This window comes from Falco cherrug, chromosome 20 (assembly GCF_023634085.1).
Source record: "Falco cherrug isolate bFalChe1 chromosome 20, bFalChe1.pri, whole genome shotgun sequence".
Classification (NCBI taxonomy): domain Eukaryota; kingdom Metazoa; phylum Chordata; class Aves; order Falconiformes; family Falconidae; genus Falco; species Falco cherrug.
This window is the reverse complement of record NC_073716.1, coordinates 864,245-891,187: the sequence shown is the minus strand read 5'-3', so window position 1 is coordinate 891,187 and position 26,943 is coordinate 864,245. Positions and strand designations below refer to the sequence as shown.

Genomic DNA, 26,943 nt, shown 5'->3' with positions numbered 1-26,943 from the left:
CGCTGAACGTGGCGCTTGCATGGCCTTACCAAGAGCATCGAGTCAATAAGTCTCGCTGCTCTTGTGAGTCTTGTTTGTTTTATTTTCTGTAAGTGCAATGCCTAACTTTCTCTTCTCCCTTCCCTTCCGTAGGCTGCCCTCGGGAGCGGCAGTGGGAGGCAGTGGAGCTGGCCTCGGCACCAGGAGAGGCTGGACTTCCCGTCTCTCTGTGCTGAATGGCTGCGATGGCGCCCGCTCTCACTGATGCAGCAGCTGAAGCTCACCACATCCGATTCAAGCTGGCTCCCCCGTCCTCCACCTTGTCGCCTGGCAGTGCCGAGAGCAACGGCAACGCCAACAGCATCCTCCTGGCTGCCAACGGCACCAAAAGGAAAGCCATTGCTCCGGAGGATCCCAGTTTAGATTTTCGAAACAACCCTACAAAGGAAGAGCTGGGCAAGCTGCAGCCGCTAGTGGCCTCTTATCTCTGCTCGGATGTAACATCTGTTTCTTCAAAAGAGCCTCTGAAGCTGCAAGGAGTCTTCAACAAGCAGACAGTCCTTAAATCTCACTCTCTCTTATCTCAGTCCTTCTTGAAAACAAGTGATCTGTTGGGGAGGCAACCAGTGTTAGAATTCACTTTGGAGAATCTAAAAACGATGAGTACTAATAGCCAGCCACCTCTCCCGCAAGCGCCTGTAAACGGCTTGGCCAAGAAATTGGCCAAAAGCACCAATTCAGACCATGAAAATTCTAGTTCTCTGAATGGTGGGAAGTGTGCTCCTCCTTCTGCTGCCCTTCAGGGTGTTGACTATAATGCAGGAGGTTCTGAATTGGGGGACTTGAAGACTGGGTTGACCAATTGCACTCTTCCACATAGAAGCCTTGATGCAGAGCACACAACTCCCTTTAGCAATAATAGTACTGCAAACAAATCTTCCCTTAATTCCACAGAGCAGCAGTGGGTGCTCGAGGGTGGCAGTGGAGAGATGAGGTTGCCCAGTGTTGGTAGTCACTCTGACTTTGGGAGCAGTAAGTTGGAGGAGCAGAAACCTTCTCTGTTGGCCGGTCACCACAGTGCTCTTGGCTCTGAGATGAGGACGAGGGCATTGCTGCGACGGCAGGCAGACATTGAGAGCCGTGCCCGCAGGCTGCAGAAACGCTTGCAGGTGGTGCAGGCAAAGCAGGTGGAAAGACACATCCAGCAGCAGTTGGGTGGCTTCTTGGAGAAAACTCTGAGCAAGCTTCCAACTTTGGACCCCCTGAGGCATCGGAGCCAGCTGATGTTGACCAGAAAAGCAGAAGCAGCCTTGAGGAAAGCTGCAAGTGAGACAGTTACTTCGGAAGGCCTGAGCAGCTTCTTGAAGAGCGACTCTGTATCGGAAGAACTGGAGAGATTCACGGCCAGTGGTATGGCCAACTTGAGATCCAGCGAACAAGCATTTGACTCGGATGTCACTGACAGCAGCTCGGGAGGAGAGTCTGATGTTGAAGAAGAGGAACTGACCAAAGCAGACCCAGAACAACCCCACGTACCACTGTAAGTAGCTTTGCTTACCTCTGGTGGGGGGAGAGTGGAGTGAAAGGTGGCGGCGGACAGTCTGGGTTTTGTAGGAACACTTCTTTTTTTGATGGGCTTAGATCAAAGGAGTGGTTGTCAAAACCGGTGTAGTGTGATTTGCAGCTGCCTAGTTCAGGCAGCACATGCAACACTGAAGATAAAATTCTTTGTGCATACGGTAGTCAGTGGTGGTGTTGTGAGGCAGCAAGTCCTGGAGATGCTGGCTGGCTGGAGTGATGCAAGCATGCTGCAGTTACAAACCCGAAATACTATAAACAGTTCTCTCCATCGTGTGTTGGACCTCTTCCCTGAAATGAGATGTTTGTCTTTTTACAGTGGGAATCTTTGTTGCAAACCATGTAAAGAAAGGCCAGTCAGAATCTTTATAGCTGACAGCATACTTGTGACTGGGGAATTTTTTATTTTTTAATTATTTTTTTTGTAAACGAACTATCTGGAAAAAAACTCTGAATGGATTTGGTCCAAGGGCTAGCGGAAGTGTGAAGCGAGTGTGTTCTCTTCTTGAATCTGGGAGATTATTATTGGGAATTTTCTTCTTGTTTGGGAGTTGCACTGAATTAGGACAACAGCCTCATAATTATATTGTTAACTGGATGCTGTTTGCGTAAGTATTAGGTGTCATTTTGTGTGTGTGGAGGTGGAAGATCCTTGTCAAGGCAGAAGGTCTTGACAGGTCAAGAAATTTTTCTCCCCAAACCAAGAATTTTCCCTAGGAGTGCATATCACAGCGTTTGGCACAAGTCTCTTAAAAGGCCATATTCTGTGTCTAGTCTGTGTAAAATCTTGCTTGCATCAGTAGATGATCTCTTCCAGCCTGATGGACCTATTGAACTTAAACCTCAGTCTGTGAAGTATAGCTAAGGTCGACAAAAAGCTCCCTGCAGCAGTCACAGGGGTCCTCTTTGGAACGTGGATGGCTTTCTGATCAAGGCTGGAAATGGTTGCGAGGACTCTTGCATCCTGGGTTTGTTCAGATCTCTGTGGAGAAACAACCAAATCTATTTTGATACCTGTTGTCCAAAGTAGTGTTAATGGCTGGTCGAGCGCTGTGTGACGCAAATTTTACTGAGCTCAGTAGGAGGACGTGAACAGTGTGAGTACTTGGTCAGCATCTTCCAAAAACACACTCATATGGATGAGTGCTGATAAACAGATGTTGCAGCTCTTGAATATTAAATTCCAGCTAAATGTCACATCATGTTTTGAGATGTTAGCATAGGATCAACTGCTGTATGTGAAGTCTTAAACGTGGCTTTCAGTGCAAACCTAGTAGCTGAGCGTGTGATCGCTGCTGGCTGGACATAAAGGTGTTCTGGTGCTGTTAGAAAAAAAGAGTTTAATAGCTTTATTCCTGTTTTATAATGTCCAGAAACTTACTGTTGGGATTAGTAGTAAAATTGCATTTATAAGTATTGTGATAGTTATTAGAGGAGACATTTGATTAAAATTCTGGCCAAAGTAGTTTTAGATTTCCCACACTGTGGGTTTCATAGATTCACGTGTTGTCTAGCAAAGTGAAATTTCTTTGCCACTCCTCTTAATCCCGAGAGGAAGTGCGGTATTCGGAGACATGATGCATGAAATTTTTTGCTGACTTTTCTGCCCTTTGTGTTAGTCATGCCTTTACGTTCCCCAGCCTCCCAAGTACTCTTAAAAAGCCAAAGATTTTAAAGCTAATAAAAAGAACGCTCCTTCTGTTGTGTATAGGTTCAGAAGCTGGTGTGTATGCATACTGGCATCTAGGCCAGGCCCACCAAACCTCATTTAAAGTTTATGCCTGTGGATATTTAGTAATTGGCCTTCCCAGGATTGACTGTTGTGTTGGCATGAGTGCTTTGACGTTGGGTCTCACGAGCTCTGGTGTTACTGAAGTTGAGGCTGTGAATGCACGTTTGTGCTTGTCAGCAAAACTCTGAAGTCAACCTTAAAAGCTGGTACGAGTGTCTGAGTCCATCTGAATATCATTCCTTTCAAAGTAGTGCTAAGAGACAGGAAGGGCAAGAGCTGACTTTTCCACTGGGAAGCTGCCTTGGGCCAGCTTATTGTACAGAGCCATTGTTCCACATCTGTGTGAGCGCAGAGCAGCGAAGGCTTTTTGCTGCTTGCAGGGTTGCTCAAGTTTGGCTGGATTTTGCAGCTTGCTGAACTTACTTATTAGAAGGAAGACTTTTAACCGGGTTATTTTAATTTTGGTAGGGAGACAATATCTTGGTGTCAAACCTTCTCTCTCGTCCCTCAGTCAGCAGCCTTTGGTTATGTATTGCTCCTGGGTGTCCCTGCCTTCCCCCAAGAAGATGCTTGTTTGCTTTTGGACCTTCAGTGAGAGTTACACGCTACAGTGTGTCTTGTAGTACATGGCCATGTCACTGACTGCCTCTGGGCTTCAAGTGGAAGGATGCAAAAGAAACAACAGACGTGTTTACATCATGCTTAGATAAGAGCTGACCTTTGAGTTTTTCTGGCATGGTGGCATTCCAGAATCAGTGTCTGGTCAAGGACAGGTTCTGAAGCATTTGTACTGTTCTGGCCCGCCTGATCCCAGCTATATAACAGCATCTCTCTGAGGAACTGCATCTTTCCAGTTGTGTTGGTGATCTGTCAGAACTTGGTAGGTCCTTTTAAAGCACCTGCAGATCTGCTGCCCAGGAAGGTGCTGTCATTCAGGTGCATAACCAGGCCATCATGTAATGCATAAACAAGCAGGGAGGTATTTGTTACACCTTTGTTGGGAAGCCCTGCCAGCTATGGGCTTGGTTTAACAACGCACTCTTGATTCTCATGCAACTGATGGGGAAAGAAAGCGTGTGCAGGCAGGGGTGATTCCTGATGGAGCCTTAGGTTTATGTGGATCGAGGACCACCACGTTGCATTTTGTTTGCTCTCCGATTAATAACACGCAACCCTGCTTCACAGCGAAGATCCTCTTACATCGCTTCAAAGGCGTGTGCGGTGGCAGACTTCGGATCAAGGGCAGCGTTGCCTCTGCTTGGTGGTGACGAAGGCAGGTCGGAGCCTCCCCTGCGGAGGATCGTCTTGAACTTCTTTGGCTGGGTGTGACCGTAGGCAGCGGTGAAACCTGTGCAGCTGTGCAAGGGCCCAGATGCAGCTGTCAGCGTGGCAGGATCAGGAATTGATGTTGCTCGGAGCAGGACATGCAAATTCCTCCCAGTGCTGGAGGGCAGCTGGCTGAGCTCTGGCTTACTTGGCCAAGTGATGGTTTAGCAAGTTAGCAAAGTCCTGGTGCTTCTGTGGCCCTGTACTAGTACATATAAGTAGGATACATTTCATGTGGCTTGTGCATCTTTATAGTAGTTGCTTTTCTCAGACTGGTCGGTTTCTTTGATTGTCTTACATTTGACTGTAGACTAGTTTCATCAGAATTTGCCAATTATTTTTGGCTGCTTCGTTACCTATGTCGAGCAGCAAACGTAGTCATTAGGTGGTGAGTGGTATGTGGTTTAGTCTTTACAATCCTCAACTTTGGTCTGTGTACCACAGCAAAATTTTCAAGCAAATATTTAATTGGAACTTATCTTTTAGTTCAGGTGTGTCACCTGGAGAGTCACTGTCCTGATGGGCAGTTACATTGAGCTGCTGAGAACGAACTGAAGTTCCTTGTGACTAACTTCTCACACCACCTTTTACAAGGGTCAGACAGTGCCTGCAGCGCGTTCGGCTGTGGTTGTTACAGTGCCTGTGGCCACGATGCCTAAGTACACTTCAATTATCCCCATTCACTGGTGGGAAATCCGAGCACCTTCTGTGCTTTGGTGTTGCGGTGAATCATTTCACAGCCTTGGAGCCCGTGTGTTGACTCCTCCCTGTACTGTGCCACATTGTGCTGCCTGGATTTCAGAATTGCTAGACATGGAGTAGTAATGAAGATTTCTCACTAAGAAGTGCTTTTGTCAGCACTAATTTCGAAGTCCTGCATTGGAGAGGGATGCGTGTGGCACTTGCGTCAGCGATTGTTCGAGGGGTAGGTGCAGAAATAGGATTTAGAGATTCTGATTTTTCTCCCTTGATTGTATTTTTCAAGTGAGAGCGCGATGAGGAATCCTGTATCTCAAGGGCTATTAAATAGCATTTGTCAAATCTGTGACTTCGTGGAGCTGTAATTCAGATGGCAGTTCCCACGCTGTGGGGACTCGGGAAGCTTTTCCTGCTGGTCACAAACACGTTCACTAACTGATATATGCAGGGCAATCCTAGAAATTTGCCTCTGCTCTTTGTGACTTTCTTAGTTACCAGCTTGGCTCTTTGTAGTCTTTTTCTTGTTCTTGATTTCTGGCTGTGCTTGTAGGTACTGACGACAGCACAGGGCTTAACCTTCTGTTTTTCAGGTCCTTATGAAAACTTGCATATGTCGTACCTGAATTGCTTGTAATCCGTGTGCTGCTCAGCAGCAATGTGTTGGGCAGGAGAGCTGTCCCTCAAGCATCTTTCCGTTGGGAAGACAGAAAGAGAGCAAATCCTGAACATGTTCTTGCTTTGCATTTGAAAGCAGAATAGCAGAGAGCAGTTCATTGTTCAAAAATGCTTAATCAGGTATCCAAAGTAGGACACTTTGCAAGTCCCTCTTGCTTTTAAGAAAAGAGGGCAAATGAGAACACTACTTGAGAAAGATCTTAAGAAAAAAAAAAAAAAAAGTCAGTTATTTCTCCAAGAAATGTTGGTCATAGTACACCTTTTATAGATACAATGAGTCTCTAATAAGTTGCTTCTGACTTTTATTCGAGCCTTGATCCTCGTTCAGACCGTACTGGAGTACGGGAGGGAGGTTAGGTGTTCTCCATGTAGGTACTCACATTGCCAGCCACAGAACTCTGTTAAGGCAGTCTTGTTGGTCTTATCCGAGAAGGAGGTTGATGCCTTGGTTTAATAAAATTTATCTTTCCAGTTGTTACGGGGGGAGCAGAAGGGAACTGGCACTCAGTGTTGGTTCGTGTGTGCGAAGAATGAACAGCAGAGTCAGGTGCTGTGGTGCGGGCAGGTATTTGAATTTGGGGTGGGGTGTTGGATGCAGACAGAGTATCTGCCTGCATCTTTCTTGCAGATGCCGGTAGTGCTCTTGCAGGGTTCTGGGTGGTTCTGTTCAGTCTCAGATCTTCTCTGCCTGTTTTTTTGGGCCGTGGGGCTGCACTGGGCTGGTGTGTTAAAGATAATGTGGAGGGCTGGAACTGATTTGGTGTCTGGCACTACCAATAAACTATGCTTTGACTCTATAGCCCTGACCCAGTGGGGCAGCGAGTAAGAATGGGCTCTAGTTCAGATTTTTTTAGGACTTGTGGGTGACACTTTGGAGAGGGTTGCATAAATATTTACTTTGCTTTTCATTGGAAAGAGCCTGTAACAGCATCTGAAGCAGCAGAAGAAAATGTTTGCGAAGTTTGTGAATGTGAATTGGCATTAAAAACCTAGTGTGGTAACTTGTCTGCTTTCCTACAATCTCATGTGAAATTGAAGTTAGTGTTTGAGCAAGGGAAAGGGGCCCCATTCAGAGCTGATCTCTAATATTGAAGTCTAATATACCGGTGTGGGGGATGGGAAAAAGACTTCTGTGTTGCGTTACAGCAGCATCTGTAAGCAGCCGCAATTCAGAGCTGTGTTTTTATTCTTGTTAATGCTGGCACAAGACAAAAAATTACTACATGCTAAGATTCAAACTGAAGCAGTGGCAAGCATGGACATCCTTGAAGAGTTTGTGAAGGTGTACTTCACAGGCAGGTGATTCTTCCTGGAAGATTTTGATTGTCATTATGCAGTAACATGGGCTCCCCCCCCCCCCCCCCCCCCCCTCCTTTGTTCTCCCTTCCAGCAGATACGTTCTGGTTCTGGTTGCCCTAGCTCGGCAGCAGCACTGCGCTAGACTTCCAGCTGGGGGAAAATGTTTTCGTTGCTAAACTGGCACTACCCCAGTAGATTTTTCCATGGAGCATGTTTTGGGCACACCCTGGATATGGTGCGTTTTGCAAGTGTCTCGTTCCAAAGGCTTGGAGAGCTGGCTGGCTTTGCTGGGCCATCCTCTGATAAAACGCTTGAGGTAGAAGAGGACTTGAAAAATTGACTTAGGTTTTACTTGCTGGATTTCTGAATGAAAGGAAGGACTTAGGGATATAAATAGGTGAAGGCTTGTGTATTGACTAGTGATTCAGCTGGGAGGTGGAAAGAGAAACTCAGATTGCAGTTGTGTCTGTTGTAGCTGCCCTTCACATCTCTGGAGCCAGATGGGAACTGGGGATGGTTCAGATCTCCACTGTGCTTGGAGGAGTCTCTTAACATCCTCTGGTTGTGGCTCTCTGCGTTTGAAAGACTTGCCGATGTGCTCCTTGTCAATGCAATGAAATTATTTCTTAAGTAACATCCAGCTCTTTTTTTTATTTTTCCTTCTTCCCCCTTCTGACCTTCTCTGTGATAAGGTTACTTTCTGGAATGCCTGCTCCAGCTTTGACCTCAGCACTGAACGAGCTATTTATGGGAAGGGTACCTGGCACGGGCACGCCGAGTTAAGGATTTGTTAACGCTGCCTGGGATTTCCCTGTAGAACATTCTTTTTTATTAAATTGCATCCCGTCAGCAGTGTGGGGGTTGATACTTTGGTGAAGGAGGATATTTAAAAGGGGACAGTCAAGAGACTTGCCCTGTTGAGACCTTAAATTCACTGATTTTGTTATGAGGATGGGGTGTCTCAAAAATTTTGCTGCAGATTGGTCACGTTGGAGGTGGCTTTCTTATTGCCTGCTCCCCCCCCAAAACCAGCCTTCAACTTTTTGCCCAAACACACTTGTTCCAGCACTTGTCCGTGGCTGGTTGTTGTGCCCAAACAGGGAGGTCAACAGAGTGATGTATTTAAAGCTCTTCTGTTAGTTGTGAGCTGTCAGGTTAGTGAAGGTGAGCAACTTGGCAGATGGCTGTTTTCTCCCTGGTGCTCATGTGCAACCATGATGTCTTAACTGCAAAACGAGATGTTCCCTGTGATAGTGGTGGCAGAGTTCGGCTGGCACATCTCGTGACGCTTCTGCTTCTGAAGCAGATTAATTTGTGTTGTCTTATGAATGAGCATAAGCATGCTCTTTCCAGAAGTGCTCAATTCTTGAAGACACTTAGCCCATTTTGAAGAGTTATAGCTCCCTTTATCCACGAAATGTGTGTGTCCTTACTCTGTAAAAATACGTAATTTGAGTTGTCTCTCACTTACATAGTGGAACAGTCGGGGGGGTGGGAGAAAGGGGCAGTTTTGCCACAGATCTCTCTGCAGTTTCAGGTGTCTCCTTGCAGCACCATACAGCACTGAGTTTGTCAGATAGTTTTGAGTGCCATTTCACTTCTTAAAAAGCGCCTCCCAGCAGGGTGGATTTGTGAAATGTGACTTCATTTGGCTGCTTGCTTAATAAAATATTCAGTAACCTAAAGCAGCACAGGAAAAAAAACCTAAAACCCCCACCCCCCACTGTAACAGTAACTTTTTTTTATTAGGCTGAAAACATTTGGTCACCTGATTATCGAAAGAGGGAAATAAGGAGGATCAGGCTACTCCTTATGGAGCAGAGCTTTAGCCTTTTGTATTTGTGACATTTTAGCAGTTTCCATAGTAACATATAACGATGTTGTAAGAAATGTTGCTGGGATTTTATTTGTAGAAGGGAGGACTTTAAAATATTAATGGAAGGCAATGTGAATTGGAGGGAAGTCTAATTGTATTTTCTGTTCGGAGCAGAATTGATGCTAAGTAGGGGAAAGTGATTTGATGTGTTGTCCAGAGTCAGCCACCGTTGGTAGATTGAACTTGTCTTGGCCAGCAAACAGGAAACAAGAGAACTTCAGTCATCTTGGGAATGTTTGTCACAAGGTCTTTCCTCTCTGATACTACAGGTAAAGCTTTGCGAATACTATGATGTTACTCACTCTCCAGGTCCAGGTCAAAAATATCTCAGTTTATCCAGCCTGTGTGCTGGGCTCATCATCACCTTCCATGATACTCAGTTAAATGTTTGGAGCTGTTACCCTGTTTGCATTGGGGGGGGTCTCTGTGAGCTTAGTTGAGTTAAAAATTGGATGTCTCCATTTAGAGGCCTTTGTAGCAGAGAAGCTCATACGGCTTTACAGACAATCTGCATTTAGTGAATTCCCTGGCGGCTCCTACTTTATGACCAGTATTGAGCTTTCACTGTTTCGGGGCTGGTGATGTTACATTGCATTATCAAATTCCATCAGCTCTTGAGTAAGAAGCAAAGGGGTTTTATGTAGATGCAATAGACAGACATCACAGAAAAGTGGCTTCTTGGAGAAAAAGTGTTCAGAGAAGGATGTTTGTGTGCACGTATTTGAGTGGGTGTAAGTTTGAGCTGTGTGTCAGTAGCCGTGTACCTAGCCCCGTATTTCCACCCAGTTAGGTGAGCAGAAGCAGTGGAGGTCAGTGAAAGGCACTGCAGTTTAGATGACTTTGCAATTAAATCACTTGTAGGAACCTGGCAAGAAATTCCTACTTTCCAGATTAGCTTAAAATCGGTGCATGAACATCTCACTTCCGTGTATCTCATCTGTGGTTTTCTGTTATTGAGTTAGGTATTTAATCTTTGTATTATTGAGTTAGGTATTAAGTCTTCTGAGCTTTTGGCCTTGCCCCACTGGCTTGTGAGTAGGAAGCTGCTGCAAGCCGGTCCCTGTGCTGGTCGGTGCCCTCGGGATACAGCTGATGGACTGGCCGGAGGCTACGAACGTTCCTGGCCAGACTGCACAGCCGCTTTCTGATTTTTCTCTGCCATAATTGCAGAGCTTGGGCGTAGTGACAACTGGTCCTGCCCTGCCCTTGTCTTCTGTCTGCATCAGAAGCTGACTAGTAGTTCACATGTTTCTTGTGCCTGTGGAACTTTGGAGAGGACACCTTTTAATGCAGCAGCGTGCCATCCTGGTTGGGTCCTGGGTCTCTGGCTGTTGCAGACGTCGCTGCTCCTTCTGCGTGTGCTCGGTGCTTGCAGACAGGGAGTGATGAGCGGTTTCACTCGCAGGGGCTGTATGTGCCTGTGGGAGTTGCTTCTCCTGGCTGTTATGCCAAGTAAAGGTACGTTGTGTTGCAGGGAGGCGACACCAAATCATAAACAAACCCAGTGCTTTGCATACTGGTGGGGTTTTTTGACTCGCTTCTGCATTCGGGGTGGCAAAAGCACTGTGTTGTGCTGTCACCCACGGTGAGTGGCCTTCAAAGTGCTGGAGGAGGAGGTGAATGTGTTCAGAGGTGGCTGCGGTGGCCGCTGGTGGCCGGTGCGTGCCGTGTGTACCTTCCCCACACCCTCAGAAGAAGGTATGGCGCAGCAGCTCTGTGGCTGGGCACGATGCTCGGTGCTCACCTGCCGTCTCTCTGCTGCCGTTACTTCAGGTCCTGTCCTGTCCTGGGTGCTGTGGGTATCGGCACGCAGAGCAGAGCAAGAGACAGGAGGCTTTGAAGGTGCTTTGGTGCTCGGGGTCTTGGCTCTGCACAGCTTTGGCAGCTTCTGACAAAATTTAACTCCTGCGGTCCCAATTCCCAATCTGGGTGGTTTGTGAAGAGGTAACGGGCTCTCCATGTTCCGTGTGGCTTTTTTTCTCTGCTGGAGGCTCACATCCCAGTGGTGAAGGGGAAGATACTTCTGTTTAGCAGCCAGTTACTATTCCTAGACTGGGACAGTGGCGTGAATAAAAGTTGCAGCAGCTAAATCTGCCTATTTTTGTGTGAATTGGAGCCCTTCTCCATGTGACTTCTGCTATTCCAGTGCTGGCTATTTCAAAAAAATGAGACAATTAGCCTTCTGTGGATCTGCATTTTGAATGCAGAACACTTGCAGGGCTCTTGCTCCATGTATGCAACATTTTGTGGTGTTGGCTTTTTACTGTCTCAGACTGAAACAAGACAATTATTCTCTCTGCTCCTGTGTTGTAGGTAGCTCTCCTGCCATTTGCAGGCATTTCTGAAAATCAAAGGCAAGATGCTGTTTATACTGAGACAGCAGAAAGTAATTTGAGGAAGTAACCACGTTAGGAAATCTTTCAAGGCACTAACCACTTTTCCTATGTCAAGGCGGATTAAATTGAAAAATACTTGAAAATTAATCTGTATCATTGTAATGTACATGCCCAAGTGTCATCTAATGACTTCTCCAAGGTTCATTGCTCACAGATTGGCCAAAGTCTTACCATTTTAAATAAAATAAATCTGTTTGAGTAGTAGCCAGCCACTTAAAGAAAATTCTTCAGTGTGATGATTCATATTGTGCCTAAAGACAGCTTTCCAGACTCAGCCCTTGCTCACTCCCCACTGCTGTCCCCCTGCCTCTGGAAATGGGCAAGAAGCCCAAACCAACTTAACTCGTAAGTTATTTAAACCTATTTTTAATAAGTGATACTTCTAGAAGAAAATCTTACCTGAAGGCTTTGATTGACGTTGTCTTGTGTATTAGATCTTAAACTGGCTTATGAGATGTGTAACTGCTGGGTTTGGTGGGGGTTTTTTAGCAGCTTTTTCATGAGCATGAGCTGTTGTTTGAATTCTTACAGAACAGGCTGAAATTACATGTGTCTCCAGTTACAGCGGCTCTGTGCTGGTTCACTCTTTTGTGTGAATCTTTGACTTGTCAAATGTGCCCTAGTGCCCCTCCTCTCACTCCTGCATTCGCGTCCTCCTCTTGTGTTAATGTCCAGGTCTTTTTAATATAAGGAGTTCTGGTTATTTTTGCAGCTAGTTCTCCTGTGCGCTGGTTGTTGAGGTAGTATTTATTTTCAAGATAGTATCCTCTGTAGAGAGAAAGCTTTTGTAACCCATCCTAGTTGTCATGGCACAGATCTGCCTTTTTTTCCCCTGTTTGCTTGCTGTTACCAGGCATGCTTTGGCTGTGTTAAACTCATGAAACCAAATGCCTCTTCAGGCTGGGTACAGGTAAGCCCTAAGCAGATTAGTCACTCTGCAAATTGAGTTGCTTATTTTACCTGTTTTTTCATGTGCTTGAGCAAGTGAATTTGTGCACTAGGACAAGGCACTCTTCTGTGATAAATTAAAGGAAGAGTGACTTGCTTAAGCCTGGTGACCTTACGGAGAACTAGCGAAAAATTATTCGTTGTGTTTACTTGAATTCTGTATGCATGTAATTTTTTCCCCTGTGTGTATATAGATTAATTTCCCATTTGCTCTTTCTGTTGCCCCAGTGGGCAGTAGTTCCATGTTTGCTATCTCCTCTGCATCTAATTTCTCCTCATCATCTGATTTCTGCAGCAGAGCTCCTTCTGAACAGAGTTTGCCCACAGCTTGGGTCAGTGGTTGGGGTGCACAGGAACCCCAGTTGTCTTGCACACACTTTCCACTTCAGTCCTTCCTTTTTCCATCCTTCCCTCAACTTAAAAACCCTAGTGCTTAGTGATGCAACTCCGAGAGAGGGTAGAATGCATAGAAAACTCTCGGGTTTTTTTCCCTTCGTTGTTGTCACATCTGAAGGCTTTGGTCGTAAATTCCCAGCAGCTTTTAGTTGTGATGCTTGGAGCAAGCAATGGCTTCAAGACTGGAGTGTGGGGGAGGTAACCTCTGCAGTCCCTTGTAGCAGTAACGAAGTGGTCCCCGCTAATGAGAGTCTACTGCTGTAGCCGAGTGTTACTTGGTGACTCTGGCATAGAAGTCCTCGCTTTATTGTTTTGCTCTGATGTTGCGGCATTCCTCAAAATAGCTTTCATCTAGTTCTTGTTTGCTTGATAACAACCATCTGCATCCAGAGCACTTGGCTACTTTAAATGTTTGCCTTACATAATTGAAACACACACCCCCCCACACACCCCCCCCCCCCTCACCCCCTGCTTTGTTTTGGAGCTTTCTAGTAGGATCCTTCCCCCCGCCGCCCCCCCCCCCCCCGATGTAGGTGTTTTTATTTCTCAACTAGTCAAACTGGTACATAAAGTGATCTTCCTGTTCTGGGCCTTGTCCTAGTAGTTTTACTAGAAAAATACTTGTTTTCACTTTAATTTATTAGGCCTGGGAGAAAACTGTAGTCTTCCTTCCAGACTGAGAGACTGAAAATTTTCAAGAGTATGTATCTGATGAAGCCTTTTCTCCCTTTTTTTTTTCTTTTTTTTTTTCTTTCCCATTTCCATACCCCCACCCAGTCCTATAGAGATTGACTGGACTTTTAAAGTGAGTTGAGTGCTTTTTGCCCAGCAACTGGGGATTTTGTTCAGATGAGAAATACAGGGATGTGTGTGTGCCTGTCCTTGCTGCCCTTGAGAATTGCTGACCTGGTACAAATGGGAGTATTAGTTGGAGTAGTGGAGCTCTCCTGCGTTTCATTTAATTTCTGAGAGTAACTTGTCCAAAAGCATCTTGCTTTATTTGTTTAGCTGATGCTTGGTGAGATAAAGGAGGTTCTGAGAATTTGTGATTATCTACTTAGCTGTGGCTTATGCTGTTGTCTCTTACAATGCAGTGGAGCAAATAGGTAGCACCCCCTCCTCCTCCTCCTCCTCTCTACCACAAAGAACAGCAGCTGCCTGACTTCCTCAAGGATTAATCAACTCCATCGTACCTCTGATCAGTTTTTGCCAGACATTAGGGCAAGAGAGCTGAACAGAAATGTGTCATCTCTTGCTTTATGGAAGTGTCTTGGAGGAAGTAAGAAACCATGCAAAAATCCCACCTAGATCCACCCCTTTTTTAACCCTTGTAGTTGCTTGTTAGCTTAGTGCTGGCTGGTATCACTTTTAAAGTCCTGGCATTTATCGCAAGAGACTGTACAATAATTCCAGAAGGACATTTTCCTTTTGTGCCCGTGTCTGTCTGGTTTTTGGGGGTTCCCCCCCCGCTCTTCTCCCCCTGCTTAAAACATCCCGTCCTCTCTAGTACTTGTGAACTTGCTCGCCCTTTGAGCTAGATAGTACTGAAGAACAATGGCTGCGTTACGGTTTGGGTTCTTACCACAGCTAGTTCCAGCTATGCTAATGAAAACATTTTGTCATATATCTTCCCCAGACCTAGAGGGTTCCCAGCTTTGGAAGTGAAAATGCGTAATAGTTTGGCTGCTCAGCCTGCTTGGCCCTTTGGACCCTTTGAGGCTATGTAGTAATCGACTTGCAGCGATGGCTCTTTGTTTCTGATACAATTACTTTTGTGTTGGCTTTTGTTGTGAAATGCTTGGCTTCAAAGTTTTTGAATGCATTTGGAAATGTACCATGTGTTTTACACTTTCTTCTGACATGTGCAAATAACGTTGACATGAGTCAGAAGAAGAGTGTTGTCCTAAAGTGGCAAAGTCTCAGGTTCAGCCGAGTGTAATTCACTACGATGGTGAACGATCCTGTGCATGGTGTGATCATGCATTGGACCTTGGGTTGTTAAATCGGCTGGCAACCTGACAACATTCTTTGCAGCAGATTTTAGAAATCAATAGATCGAGAATCTGTATTCTCTACTTTGGGTTTTGTGAACCTTTTTAAATTTTATCAAGCGTTAAGGTCTGGAAGATGACGTACTACTGCAAACTATTTTCATTTGGTGCCTTTGCTCATGAATTGCTTGACTGAAAGTTGCCACAGCTCTTTTTGGCTTTTGTCCTGGCTTCTAGGCATGTGAACATGACATGCTCTGCTTTTGCTTGTAAATAATAAGAAAGCATATCTAGTATTTACTTCTGTAGAAAAGCATAATTCCTGGGAAGTAGTGCTCCATCCACTCCCCCTCTTGTCACCCCCAAAGAATAAGAAAAGCCTCCTGAGGTAAACACATCTTTGATTAAAAAAAAAAATATATCCTGATGTGGTTGATCTCATGATTTTTTGAGGAGCTGAGGAGGGCTGGGGTAATGATGGAAGCTCTGCCTCTTGTATGAGACGTTTCAATGCTGCCAATCAAAACATCTTCTAAAAATATCCCATCTTCTAGAAGAATCTATTCTTGCAAATCGGAGCCTGATATTAAATAACATACTGTTGATTGCAGAAGGTCCAAATTAAAGAAACAGACCAATGTTCATCTCTTCTGCCTTTCCAGCTCTTTATTAAATTGCTGGATATTTGTTGCAGGCTTCACACAGGATGCAAATAAAATTAGTCGGAGCATGAGATCCTTCCAAAAATGTGGTACTTGAACTGCAGGGGAGTGTGCTCAGAAGGTGGGAGCTGGCTTGCTTTTCTCTACAGATACTTTTTTTTTTTTTCCCCTCCCCCTGTTGCATGCCTGGTGTCTTGGCATAAAGTAAACATTATCTAGTCCTTTTGAAAAGTCCTGAAGTAGAGAGTGTGTCTTGGCTGAACCTGACTGAAAGGGCTGGCAAAAATCTATCCAAGAAAAATAAATTTCTGGTGTAGCAGCCAACAGCATGTGCAACATGAACCATTTTCGTAGGGATGCGTTTTGATTTGGCTCTGGGAAAAACTGGTGAAATGGGAGGGTAATGGCCCTTTTTCTCACTGACACAGTTAAGATATAACCATCTCTTTTAGGCTGAAATAATTGAATTCTTGGTGTTTCCTCACCAGTTCTTGTTCCTGTGGCACCTCTTTCTACCTCATACCCTGTATACTCTAATCTTCTGTAGATCCTACAGAGGAGCATCTCCCTTGCTTCCTGCTGTGTAGACTGCAGAGGTGGGCATCTGCCGAGCCGGGCACGAGGGACTGCATCATCGGCTGAAGCTCCGGCAGGGAAATGAATCTTATGCAGATGTTGGTGTTGGATTCCTGAGGCTGCAATAACTTGATGGGGTTATTAGTTTGCAGAGGTACAGTTCATCGGGTTGTGTTTATTTAGGGAGGGAGAAGAGCCAAAAAACATGCCTGCGGTGACAAGGGGACACTTCCCGTGGGCTGTTGTCTGTCCCCTCCCCAGGTGGTGTGTTGCTGGGGCCATCTATTCCAGTTTGTCTGTGGTTGCCTCTTCTCCCTGTCCAGCCCCTTGCTCCCGGTGTGGTCGTTCAAGAACTGCCCTGTTTGCATTAACAACAGGGAGGAGACACGTAGGAGTGGCAAACCTGCCACGTCTGCTGGATACAAACCTGCATTGTCCTTGACAAGGAAAGAGCCTTCCAGTAATTCACCTTGCCAGCAAGGAGGAGGATTATTTTTTTTTATTTTTTTTTTTTTTAAAGAACAGCTGAGTTCTTTGATACCAGTGCAGTGTTTAGTGACACCAAAGGAGAATATACTTCTGTGGATAGGAAATGCTGCTTAATTGTTCAATACAGCAGTTTATTCTTTCAGTCTATGGAATTTCAGTCTATGTGAAAACCAGAAATGTGGCTGTGAACTCATTATTTTGATTCCTTGCTTGCTGCCTCAACATAGTAGAAAGCGTCTTACACAGAATGAAATGCTGAATCTTTCAGTTATCTAAATGAGGTTAAATTAATACTGCATTCTGCGTAGCTTTTTTATAAAGAATCAGAAGTGTTCTGCTTTTTGCAGGTTTGTGTTAATCACTGGCAGCGTAATGAGTTGAAGTACCGTGGCCACGTAAAGTTGTGTAAACAGGCCAAAAGAAAGCTGGGATGCACTGCAGGGTAATTCAGGTAGTGGTGGGGTCAGAAACAGGCTGTGGAAACCCTGAGTCACAGGAATAAATGTAATTGCCAGTACGTTTACCAAACAGTAGCTGAATCCAACTGTTCTGAAGTACAAGTGGTCTTGTTTTCTCTTTCATGTGCTGAGGTACAATCAGTCTTTTTTAGCTGTTTGGGTTTTTTAAACTATAGGGAATTATGAATGACTTGTATGAATTTATAGTGAGTTGTGAAAGCCTTGAAAGATGTCTGAGCGTTTTGGAGTGCATGTGTGTGTACACGCAGTGCGCGCGTGGTATACAGTGGACTTTTTCTAAAGAAGTCTCTGTGTTTGCTTACATCCCAGCAGTTTGCTTCTGAGGCCCTTGCTCTGATCTCCTTAGTTACAGATGGGGTTAAGTTCATTGGCTATGAAGCAGAAATCTGAAGTCTGAAAGTGGTCAAAATACAATTTTATTAAAGCAGGTTTTAGGAAGAGCAGGGAGGGAGGTACAGGTTAATAGCTAAAAACAAGCATGTTTTGAGAGCTTGCATATGAAATTTTGATGTGCGTGACAAGTTGCTCATAGTACAGCCAAGTCACCAACAATGCCACCTGCTTTATTTCTTCACACCCCAAACTCAGTGTTGCTCTTTCTCTGCATGTCTGTCTCATTGCACAGAGGGAGTTGGGCTGGACTGCGGAACGCTGTTCTGTAGCCGCTTCTGTGTGCTTAAAAAGAAAGTGTAAAACCTAAGTAGGAGGATCTGCTCGTTGTGGTAGGTTTCACTTATGTTGGTTAGAGGTGCTTTTAAATTTTGAAACACAAGGTTTAACACCTGTCCTAAAACTTGCTGTAACTTCATGTGGATAACGGTATGCAATATACTGAACATGGCAAAACTCTTTGTTGGTTTGGTAGCCTGCTGAAGGAGAGTTCGGTAGTCTTTGTTTTGGGTGTTCCTTATTTCTAACTTCTAATTCTCAGAAATGCATTGAGGTTTCTCTTAATTGTCACCTCACCATCACTGGTAAGCGCTGCTGTCGGAACTAGCATGGTGTGAAGCAGCACAGCCCTCCTGCGGCTTCTGCTGCCTTGGCGTCTCAGCCAAGCACCTCTCCTCTTGCTGTTGGAAGCTGCAGGTAGACCTGTTAACCTGCCGCATCCCTGAAGAAAAATAGAACCGAGTTTGCCCCAGACTTGCTTGGCCAGTGGAGCCGCTGGTGCTGCGTGGATTTGTTTAATGTTCTGCACACAGGCCTGAAGATGATTGCCTTTGGGAGATTCTGAGGACTTTGCAATCTCTGCATGATGTTGCTGATGGAGCAGTATTGTGTGCAGCCCCGAAGACCTGTTCACAGCTGCATACGTGTGGGTTTTACCATGGATGTATTGTCATGTGAACCAGCTCTGCGGTCAGTGTATGTGGTGGTAGGGGCTATTTGGTTTTTGGTCCTATTTCAGAAAGCTGAAGGTGGGATAGATTAAGGCTTTTTGTTACTCTCTTGGACTTGTCCTGTCAGTTCTGGCAGCATTTGAATAATTTAACCTTGTTGCTCCAAACGTCAGTTTGTTGCCTTGCTTTTGGGGACAAGCTTCTGCAGCAGGTAGTAGAGCATTCAGCCTGGCTTCTGCACTGCTAGCATTTTATCTTAGTTTTAGAACATGCTATGGCAAAAGCACGGAGCAGTTACATAAGTAGGTTTTGGAGATCAGACTTGTCAATAAGAAGAAAACAGCCTGTAAGTTTTGCTTAGTAAGCTTGCAGGTGGAGTTAAGGAGGTGCAAATAAATTTGCTCTTAATAAACTAAACTGAGTGCATTTACAAGTTTTATCTAGGACTATGTTTATAAGACAGACTAGACTTTTGTCAGCCTTTTTGTGTATCAAAGGATATTAATCATGAGGTTTTGGCTGCCTTATGAAGGTCAAAGTCTGGATTGCCATGTATCAGCAGTCTGGACTGGTGACTGCGAGGAGGAAAGTTTTTCTCAGAATCAGTAACTGCTGCTTTTTAGTTCCTGTGGGCCTTACTCCCTCCCTGCCCCCCTTTTTTCTCCCTCCAGACTGGAGACTATGAAGGTATAGGGTATTGCATTCTTAAGTAGAAGAGGATGTATTGTTTATACATCTACTGTGTCTCAAGTTGCTGTCATAATGAGCATGCCTTTTGCCCGAGCTCCTCAAGGATGAGGCTTTTGCAGTGTGCTAGCTGGAATAGTTGGCATAGTTTACTTGCAGAGATTTCTTTCTGAAGCAGAGTAAGTACAGATAATTCTTGACCGAAGCCCGAGTGTGCTTTGCGGCCTTTCGTTTTTTTCCTTAGAGAAATAAGGGGAAATGCTGCTCTGGGAGATGAACTTCATCTGCGAAGTGTGGCTAAGCATCCTCTTGTAACTCTTCCCTGGTGAACATGAAGCATCTATGCTGTCTGTATAACTATTTACATCAAGTTGAGAAAGAGGGGACAACTTGGGATGGGAAAGAAGTCAGCATGGTGGCATCTGGAGCCTCGATGGCAGGGTTGTCCTCTTCCCTTGGCCTTGTGAAACTCTGAGGTTTGTTGGGCCACTGTGGCTGCCTCTGCTGTACTCAGTGTAAGCTTTTCTAGTCTTAACAGGTGTCTCCCTGAAAATATGTGCCAGTATTTTCTGTCTGCTGCTGAAGAACAGTATTCCTTTGTTGTGTTAGGAGAGAGTAGGGAAGCCAGCCAAGTTCAGTGCTGCTTCACGGCAGAACATATCTCATTGCTTTGAAGTTGTATACCTTTTAAAATAAGATCACCTAGACCGTAGCTCTGAAATTCTTTATTGCAGTCACTGAAATATGGCCCAGTTAGTAACACATTGTTCTACTAAAATTCTGTCCATTTTTTAAAATCCTTTTTCTGCTACTGCTCTGATGTTCGGGAGAGAGCTAGTTCTTTTGCATCCTTTTGGGAGACACGTAACAAACCCCAAAATTATGTAGTCAGTCCTCTTCTTGGTCTCAGATGCCATCTCTGCTAAATACCTGTGCTCTAACTTTAGGCAAAAAGACACTTAAAGACTGGACATCTCTGGTTCCTAGGGAGCAGAGCAAAGACCTTGACGCGGAGAAATGTTGCCTGTCAAAATTGGAGTTAATAAAACCACTGGTGGTGTTTTCTGGAGGGCATTCAGCTGAAGTTGGTGATTTGCCTGGGAGTCTCTGAATGTGGGTGCAGCTGGTAGGTGAGAGAGACCAGGGTGGTTCTGCATGTGGGAGTTTGTGGGAGGAGAGCGGCAGTGGCCGTCGAGTGGTTTTGGAGTTTTTTATTACACGTCCTGGAAGACACAATTCTTGGAAGACGTAACAAAACGTTGTCTCCCTTTATACCCGTTGAGTTTCCACTTGGGTTTGCATCTGTGTGTCCTCTCAATCTCTCTTTTTCTAGAAGGAGGAGCTTATGGTGGAGTTGGGAAGTCCATGGTGTGTCAGGCTGCTGGAGTTCAACAGCGATGAATTTAATTTAACAAATTCCTCGAGACCCAAACCTCCAGCACAGATTTAGCTCCGTTCACTCCAAGCTGTGGTTGTCCTCTGCATTTGACTCTGGTGTAACATTCCTCCCACTGAAGGACAGGGAATGGCTCCTTGGGGAAAGGTATCAAAGGCTCACGATGCTTGATCCGATCACCCTTCTGGTGGTAGCCCCCCCTGCAGCAGAGTACGTGGGGTTCCCTTTGTTTGCACCCTCAGGTTTGTGTTGTTGCTGGCCACACTCTCAGGCTGCTTGGTCACTGAAACAACTTGGGTGCATTTATGCAATTCTTGTCAGGTTTTAGCTTGTTTTTTAACTGTCGTTCCTTGTGCTGTAGCAATAGCTTTCTCGCGTGCTGCAGAACTGCGCAGCTGAATGTACCAAAAGACACTTCTTTGAGCCTGTGTTGGAAATAAAAGCCTTTGGAAGGGGGGGGGGGGGGGGGGCGCTTAATACACTGTTTGATCAGATGTTGGCTTCCTTCCCGACCTCGGGGCTGGGACCCTTTGGAGCCCTATTGCATAAGAACAACAGAGCAGAGAAGATTTAAACCAGCAGTGAGCCCCGTCCCGGTGCTGCTCTGATCCCGTGGTGGTCGCGCTGTGCGGCGAACTTCAAATAGCTGATGCTCGTTTCTGAGAATGTCATGAACTCCGTGGTTTGGGTTCTTTTAGCAAAACCTCTTGAGTGAGTCTTAAATCATGTGTATATGGCTAATTTAAAACACCCCTTAAACTTGTAGCATATCCTTTCTGTGTGGAAGAGTGTGCTCATGCATGCAGCGTGAATTTGTCTTCTGCAGGAAGCACAAAGCACGTGATTTGGATGCTGCCGTTGGGAGGATGATTTCTTATGGCTGAAAGTGCTTGTGATCATTCCTGAAATAAGTTGCTTTTATTTCCTGCTCATGTCTTGCCAAATGTCCTAAAGCTATATGTTCACCTTCTTTCCGCGGCAGTACTGGGAGCTGTTAGGTAGAGCTGGTCCCCTGCTTCTGTTCTAGTTGCTCTGAAAGTGAAGAAAAACTTTAATGGGTACTTTTAAATTTCCTTATTAGACAGTTGAGAATCCGTATGGGAGAGAGACTTCATATGTGTTCTTACTGCATGGGGAAGATTTTACTTCACAGCTCTTCCCCTCTTAATCACCAAAGTCTGTAGTGAAGCTGTTTTGTAGAGAATTATGCTTAAATGGTATCATGAGCACTTGGATGCTCAGACTATTAAGTCTGTTTTGCATGGTGTGGTGTATGTGAAAATGTATAAAAGCTGTTACATTCTTTGCTAGTACACACCTTTTCCTCCTTTTCAGGGAAATTAGCATTAGTATCTTGGTAACTCCTGCAGCTGTGGCTTATGGCCTCAGCAACTGCTTATTTTTGTTGTGATTGCAAATACTTGAACATCTTCTTGTTCTCATTAGGTTAAGGATAGCTCCCTCTGTCAGTGGTAAAGGCTTGAATCATAAACCTGGGATTCAAACATGTGAACGGTTGTGGTGAGATAAATTGGAATATAAGCTGCAGATGCCAGCTGCTCGGCAGTGGCTGTGTGCGTTCTTGCCCTGTTGTGTTTTCCGTGGAGGGATGAGGCCTCTGCGTTGCTTTAGGATGGGAGAGCGCCCGAGGCAGGTACGGTGTGTCACCTAACCAGAGTCACTCTGCCTTGCTTCGAGGGTATGAGCTCCCCTGCTCCTCTGAACAGTCGAGGGGCTCTTGGCCTGAGCAGTGGAATTTCAGAAGCTGAAAGTTGGCATGGGGATGTGCAGATATTGCTGTTTTCTAATGTTAAATATAATCCTTCTCTTGAACAGATTAATGCATAAAACCATTAGACAATTGCACACAGCAGCCTCTTGTCCTGCTGGCACAGATAAATCCTAACAGTGGATTTCAACCTCTCTCATTCCGAGAAAACTGCTCAGCTTCTGCTGGAGAGACGGCTGCTGCTGTTCCAGGGGCTGCGGTGTGCCAGTCGCATCGCTCGCCTGGCGAGGGCTGGGGCTGCTCTGAGCTGCCTTGCTGGGTGCCGCGGGGCGATTAGTTTATTTGAGAACTGGGAGTATGTTTAAAAGGTTCCATAATCAGCAAAATAACTTGTCACATAAAAATTGAGCTTGTATTTTCTGTGTTACAGCATTTTAAGGTGAAACTTCAGGGACTGTTTTAGGTATGATTGCAAGCTCCAGCAGAGTTGGCGTGGTTTTTTTGAGAGGGAGAGATACCATCCATATTAAAAATGCCTGAGAAGACTATAGGAAAATAAAGCACGGGGGAGGTGATTGATTAATGTCCCTCTCAGTTGGAACAGGTAGTTAAATTAAAGCAGACTAGCTGATGGCATTCAGCAAGCAGTCTCCTCTTTAAGGTTGCAGTTTTCTATTGTGGATTTTCTCTCGACTGGCGTTTGAACTGTGTTCCAGGGTTTGCTTGTCTCATGTACCACGTCACTCGTTGTGTTCGCGCTCTGACCGTTGTACTCTTAGACCAAGGTTAGTCCTGGATTTAGTCATATCATATGCTATTTTGAGAGCTGTAGGTGCCAGGCGTGTTGCAGGGTGTGTTTAGCCTGCCAGCCTTGGGGGATACCTACCGGGGGGGGGGGGTACCCTGGGGGTACCGGCTCTCCAGCAGGACCTGCCCAGGCTTCCCTGCGCTGCTGGCGGTGCCCACATGCCCTCCCAGCCTCCCTGCCGGGGCTGTGGCCACTGGTGGTGACATTCGGAGCCTGGCTCAGCCCCGGTGCTGCCTTGCTTGTCCAACTGGTCGTCGTTAGTCAGCAGACGTCTTCTCCCGGTGGTCCGAGCTGTGCCGCTCCCGCGGGAGCCTGCCCTGCCAGGCTGTGGCTGCCGTTAAGGCTGGGCTCTGCCCTGCTGCCTCCGATAAGGATGAAGGGGGGCCCTCTGTGCTGGGGCAGAGTGATTGCCATGTTGCACCTTTTGTTAAGGACATTCCTTTCCTGCTTTATATTAATAATAATAAAAAAAAAAGGCAGGGGGGGGCATAAGAGGGATGGGACAGAACTCCCCTCCTGTAAAGCGGGAGAACTGATTCTTCTTTTTACCCCTGAAACTTGCAGTCCCCTCCTGCCCTCTTGCATTCATGTCAGAAGCACCCTGTTTGTTCCAGCTGATGAATGCATGCCTCCTGATGTTTTCTGCCTCTTCCCTTGGTACTTTGGGATAGCACTGTTACCACCCCCCATCCCCCCCCCCCCCCCCCCCCCCCCAAAAAAAAAAAACCAAAACCCCAAACACCAAAAAACCATGATTGCACAGAACACACGAGTGGCCAGGGGCTACTGCACGAGCGGGTGCAGCCTGGCGTCCCATCACAGGCGCGGTAGGCAGTCCGACTGCCGGGCACTGGGAGCAGCAGTCCAGTATCTTGAGACTTACAAATCACAGTAACAAGGACAATATTCACAACTCTGGCCAGGCTGTTTTTCATTAAGAGTAAGAAAAATGTGAAGTCCTTCAAATTTTGTAAAGGCTTTTGACATGTGAGTACTCAGTGATGTGCTACAAGATCTGGAGGAAAATAAACTTTTGATTAAAGAATTAACTCTGTCCCAGAAACTCCCTGCAAACCATAGAGGGTTTGGTACAAGGAGTCATAGGTCAGGTACAAGGAGTGAGACCTGGGCTTTGGTGTTCTTTTGAAGAAAGCTGCTTGCTGTGGCTTTCCATCAGGCTGCCGTGCTTTCTGTCTGCACTTATAAGCTGCTTTCATTGCTTCTTGCCTGAACCTCATTTTGGAACTTAATTATACATAAATATTTATATAAATATTGATATTTATATGTAACATTTTGGTTAAACCTTTTAGGGCTTTTATTTCACTAAAGTTCCCCATGGAAGGGCTGTGCTGACTCACTATGGAGGTCAGAAAAACTTTATGGGCTGTAAAGATGAGACTTCTGAAGCTCTGTGGGTATCCTGTGACAAAACTTAAACTGCTTTTTTCCTGGTTTTAAGGATAATTCTCTGCCATGCAGGGACGAGTTTTCCTATTACTTCATTTACTTTTAGAGTTGGAACTTGGCTGTGTGGATTTCTGTACCATGTCTACAAAAAGCAGACATTCATGTCGCTGTGTACTGACAAGCAGAAAGACAAATTCAGAATGATCTGCTCTGGAAAGTATCCAAACATTTTAATTTGTGTGTATGTAATTCTAGTATCTCTACTAGAGCCAAGTCTGCTCTCCTTAGACTTGATGATAATGCTTAGCACATGTACTGTTTTCAAGATGAAAACACTACACAAACATTAACTAACCTAGCAGTTAAGCTTTAAACTTTCTTTCAGCTAACATTTACTTAGGTTTGAGAGCAGGCTGCTGTGCGTGCTGCCCTGCGCCGGCTGTAGCGTTCTATACATCGACTGGGATGCGCGCTGCAGGATGGGCTGGCAAAGAGCGCTAAAAATAGCTGCGGATGGCTCTCCTGGGTAGTGGAGGAAAACTCGAATCGCTTTTGAGTATGAATCGCTTTACTGATCTGACCAGAAACCTGGTGACCACATCTCAGCTACCACTTCAATCAGAGCACGGAACTGATTCTTCTGGTGATCATCTTTAAATTTTCATGTAGGTGGTAACTGGGCCGATGTAACTGATGTCACTTCTAGTGAAATGATGAGGCAGCAATGAGCTCTTGCTTCTGCTCGGGGACTGGATCTGACTACTCTGGCATAATACCGTGTTCCAGAAGCCGTGAGGCTGTCCTGCCTTTGTTGCCGTACCACTGGTAATTAATATCAGTCAGCCAAAGGACTGAATTTGGTAAGCAAAGCAGTTGAAGTAACAGCAGCTACTCTGCGAGTAACTTCTCTTGGGATCTCCGGAGCTCCCACCGCTGTTTTGTGTGTGTGGGGGTACTGGATAGCTGAGAGGTGCTTTCATTCCCAGGGATGAGTCCTTGAGAACCGTTCCTGGCTCACTCAGCATCACAGGGAAGTTTTGAAAACATTTTATCTTTGTGCTTTTGCTAGTGGGTTATTGTCGCTTCCTTTCGTTCACTTAGCAGAACAGGTGGCCTTATTCTTCGCTGTCTTGGCAGATTTCCTCTTAAGGCTTATTTTAGAGAGTTGAAAGAGGAAGAGGGCATAGTGTGCTTTTTGAAGCTGTATTCACTGAGGACTGTATTCCCACTAGCCTTGTGAAGTCTACAATAGTTACTTCAGGATTCTTTGCTGTTTGGAAGTAATTACGGTTTCTCTATCTTGAAGTGAGGAATGTTGCCCTATAAAAGAATGTAACCAGGAGAAGCACTGAAGCATGGAAAGAAGGATGGCAGATTTTATTTGCTGCCCCAGGATTATTCCGCTTTGTCTCAAGACAGGTGCAGGTTTTGCAGGAGCTTCTGAAGGCTTGGAAAGATGAAAATAAACATGGTCAGCACTCTTCATCTTTGACTAGTAGGTGGTTGAACAGAATTGCTGCATAATGAATTTTACCATTTATTAACCCCCTCCTTCCCCCCACCTTTGTCCCACTTTCTGTACCTTTGAGGAAAGCCTGACCTGAAGTGTCTGGCGAGCAGATGTGGAGATGCTATATCGCTGCAATTAGATAATGCTTTTTCTGGTTTTACATATGTTTTTTGTAATAACAGTTGAAAATGGGCACAGCCTGTTCTTCTCCTGCTTTGTGAAATCAATAGAGAAGCTTAATTTTTCTTTTAAAAAAGAATGTTCTGTTATTACTAAATACATTTTTAAAGGCTATTGGTTTTGTCAACAGTCTGAGCAGCAGAAAGGGAGACAGATGCTTGTGATAGGTTGTTCTGTGTGTGCTTGAGGAAAAACTGAACACTGATTTAGTAGGAAGAGTCCAACAGCTGTCACCTCTGTCACACCATGCCTCTTATTGCCTGCAGGACAATCTGAGTAATCAGATTCTCCAGTGAATTGGAGCTGGGACACTTTCGGTTGTTTGTTCTTTTCTCGGTATATGATTCATTTAGTTTTGACTGGGACTTTGGGAGAATGACTGAAGCAGTGGTGAAGCACTGGGATTGCGTATTAGGAGTAGCTGCAAGAAGAGATGCTTGTTGCAGGTCTGTTCCACCTCCTTGTTTTCTAATTACGTATTTGAATTTGTCCCTGCTCAGATCACCTGTAATAAATCAGACACCTAACAGGTTACATGACCCTGGTTTCTGTCTCTTCTGACAAAGATCTTTAAATTATATTTTTGGTAAGGTTTTTAGCAATCAGCTGCTGGAGGATTGCTTTTAAGAACCTGGCTACATTTGAACACAGTTGTATTTCAAGTCTTACCTGGCCCAGGTATTTTAGGATGCCCCACGCATGTGGCTGTAGGACTGTAACCCCGACATGCAGCTTAGAGACCTGCTTGAAGCTGTCCTGGTAACACATGTGCCAACATGCTA

At 45.3% G+C, this 26,943-nt stretch overlaps 1 protein-coding gene across 7 annotated transcripts in view; it reads left to right on the top strand.

Moving 5' to 3' along the window:
* The window catches only part of KANSL1 (KAT8 regulatory NSL complex subunit 1), a 100,866-nt gene that overhangs the window by 18,689 nt on the left and 55,234 nt on the right, over positions 1-26,943 (top strand). For all 7 annotated transcript variants that reach the window (XM_055697833.1, XM_005439473.4, XM_055697832.1 and 4 more), the window contains exon 2: positions 133-1,519. In XM_055697833.1, the coding sequence (XP_055553808.1) occupies positions 216-1,519 (1,304 nt within the window). In that variant the 5' untranslated portion in view covers positions 133-215. The remainder of the gene's footprint in view (positions 1-132; positions 1,520-26,943) is intronic.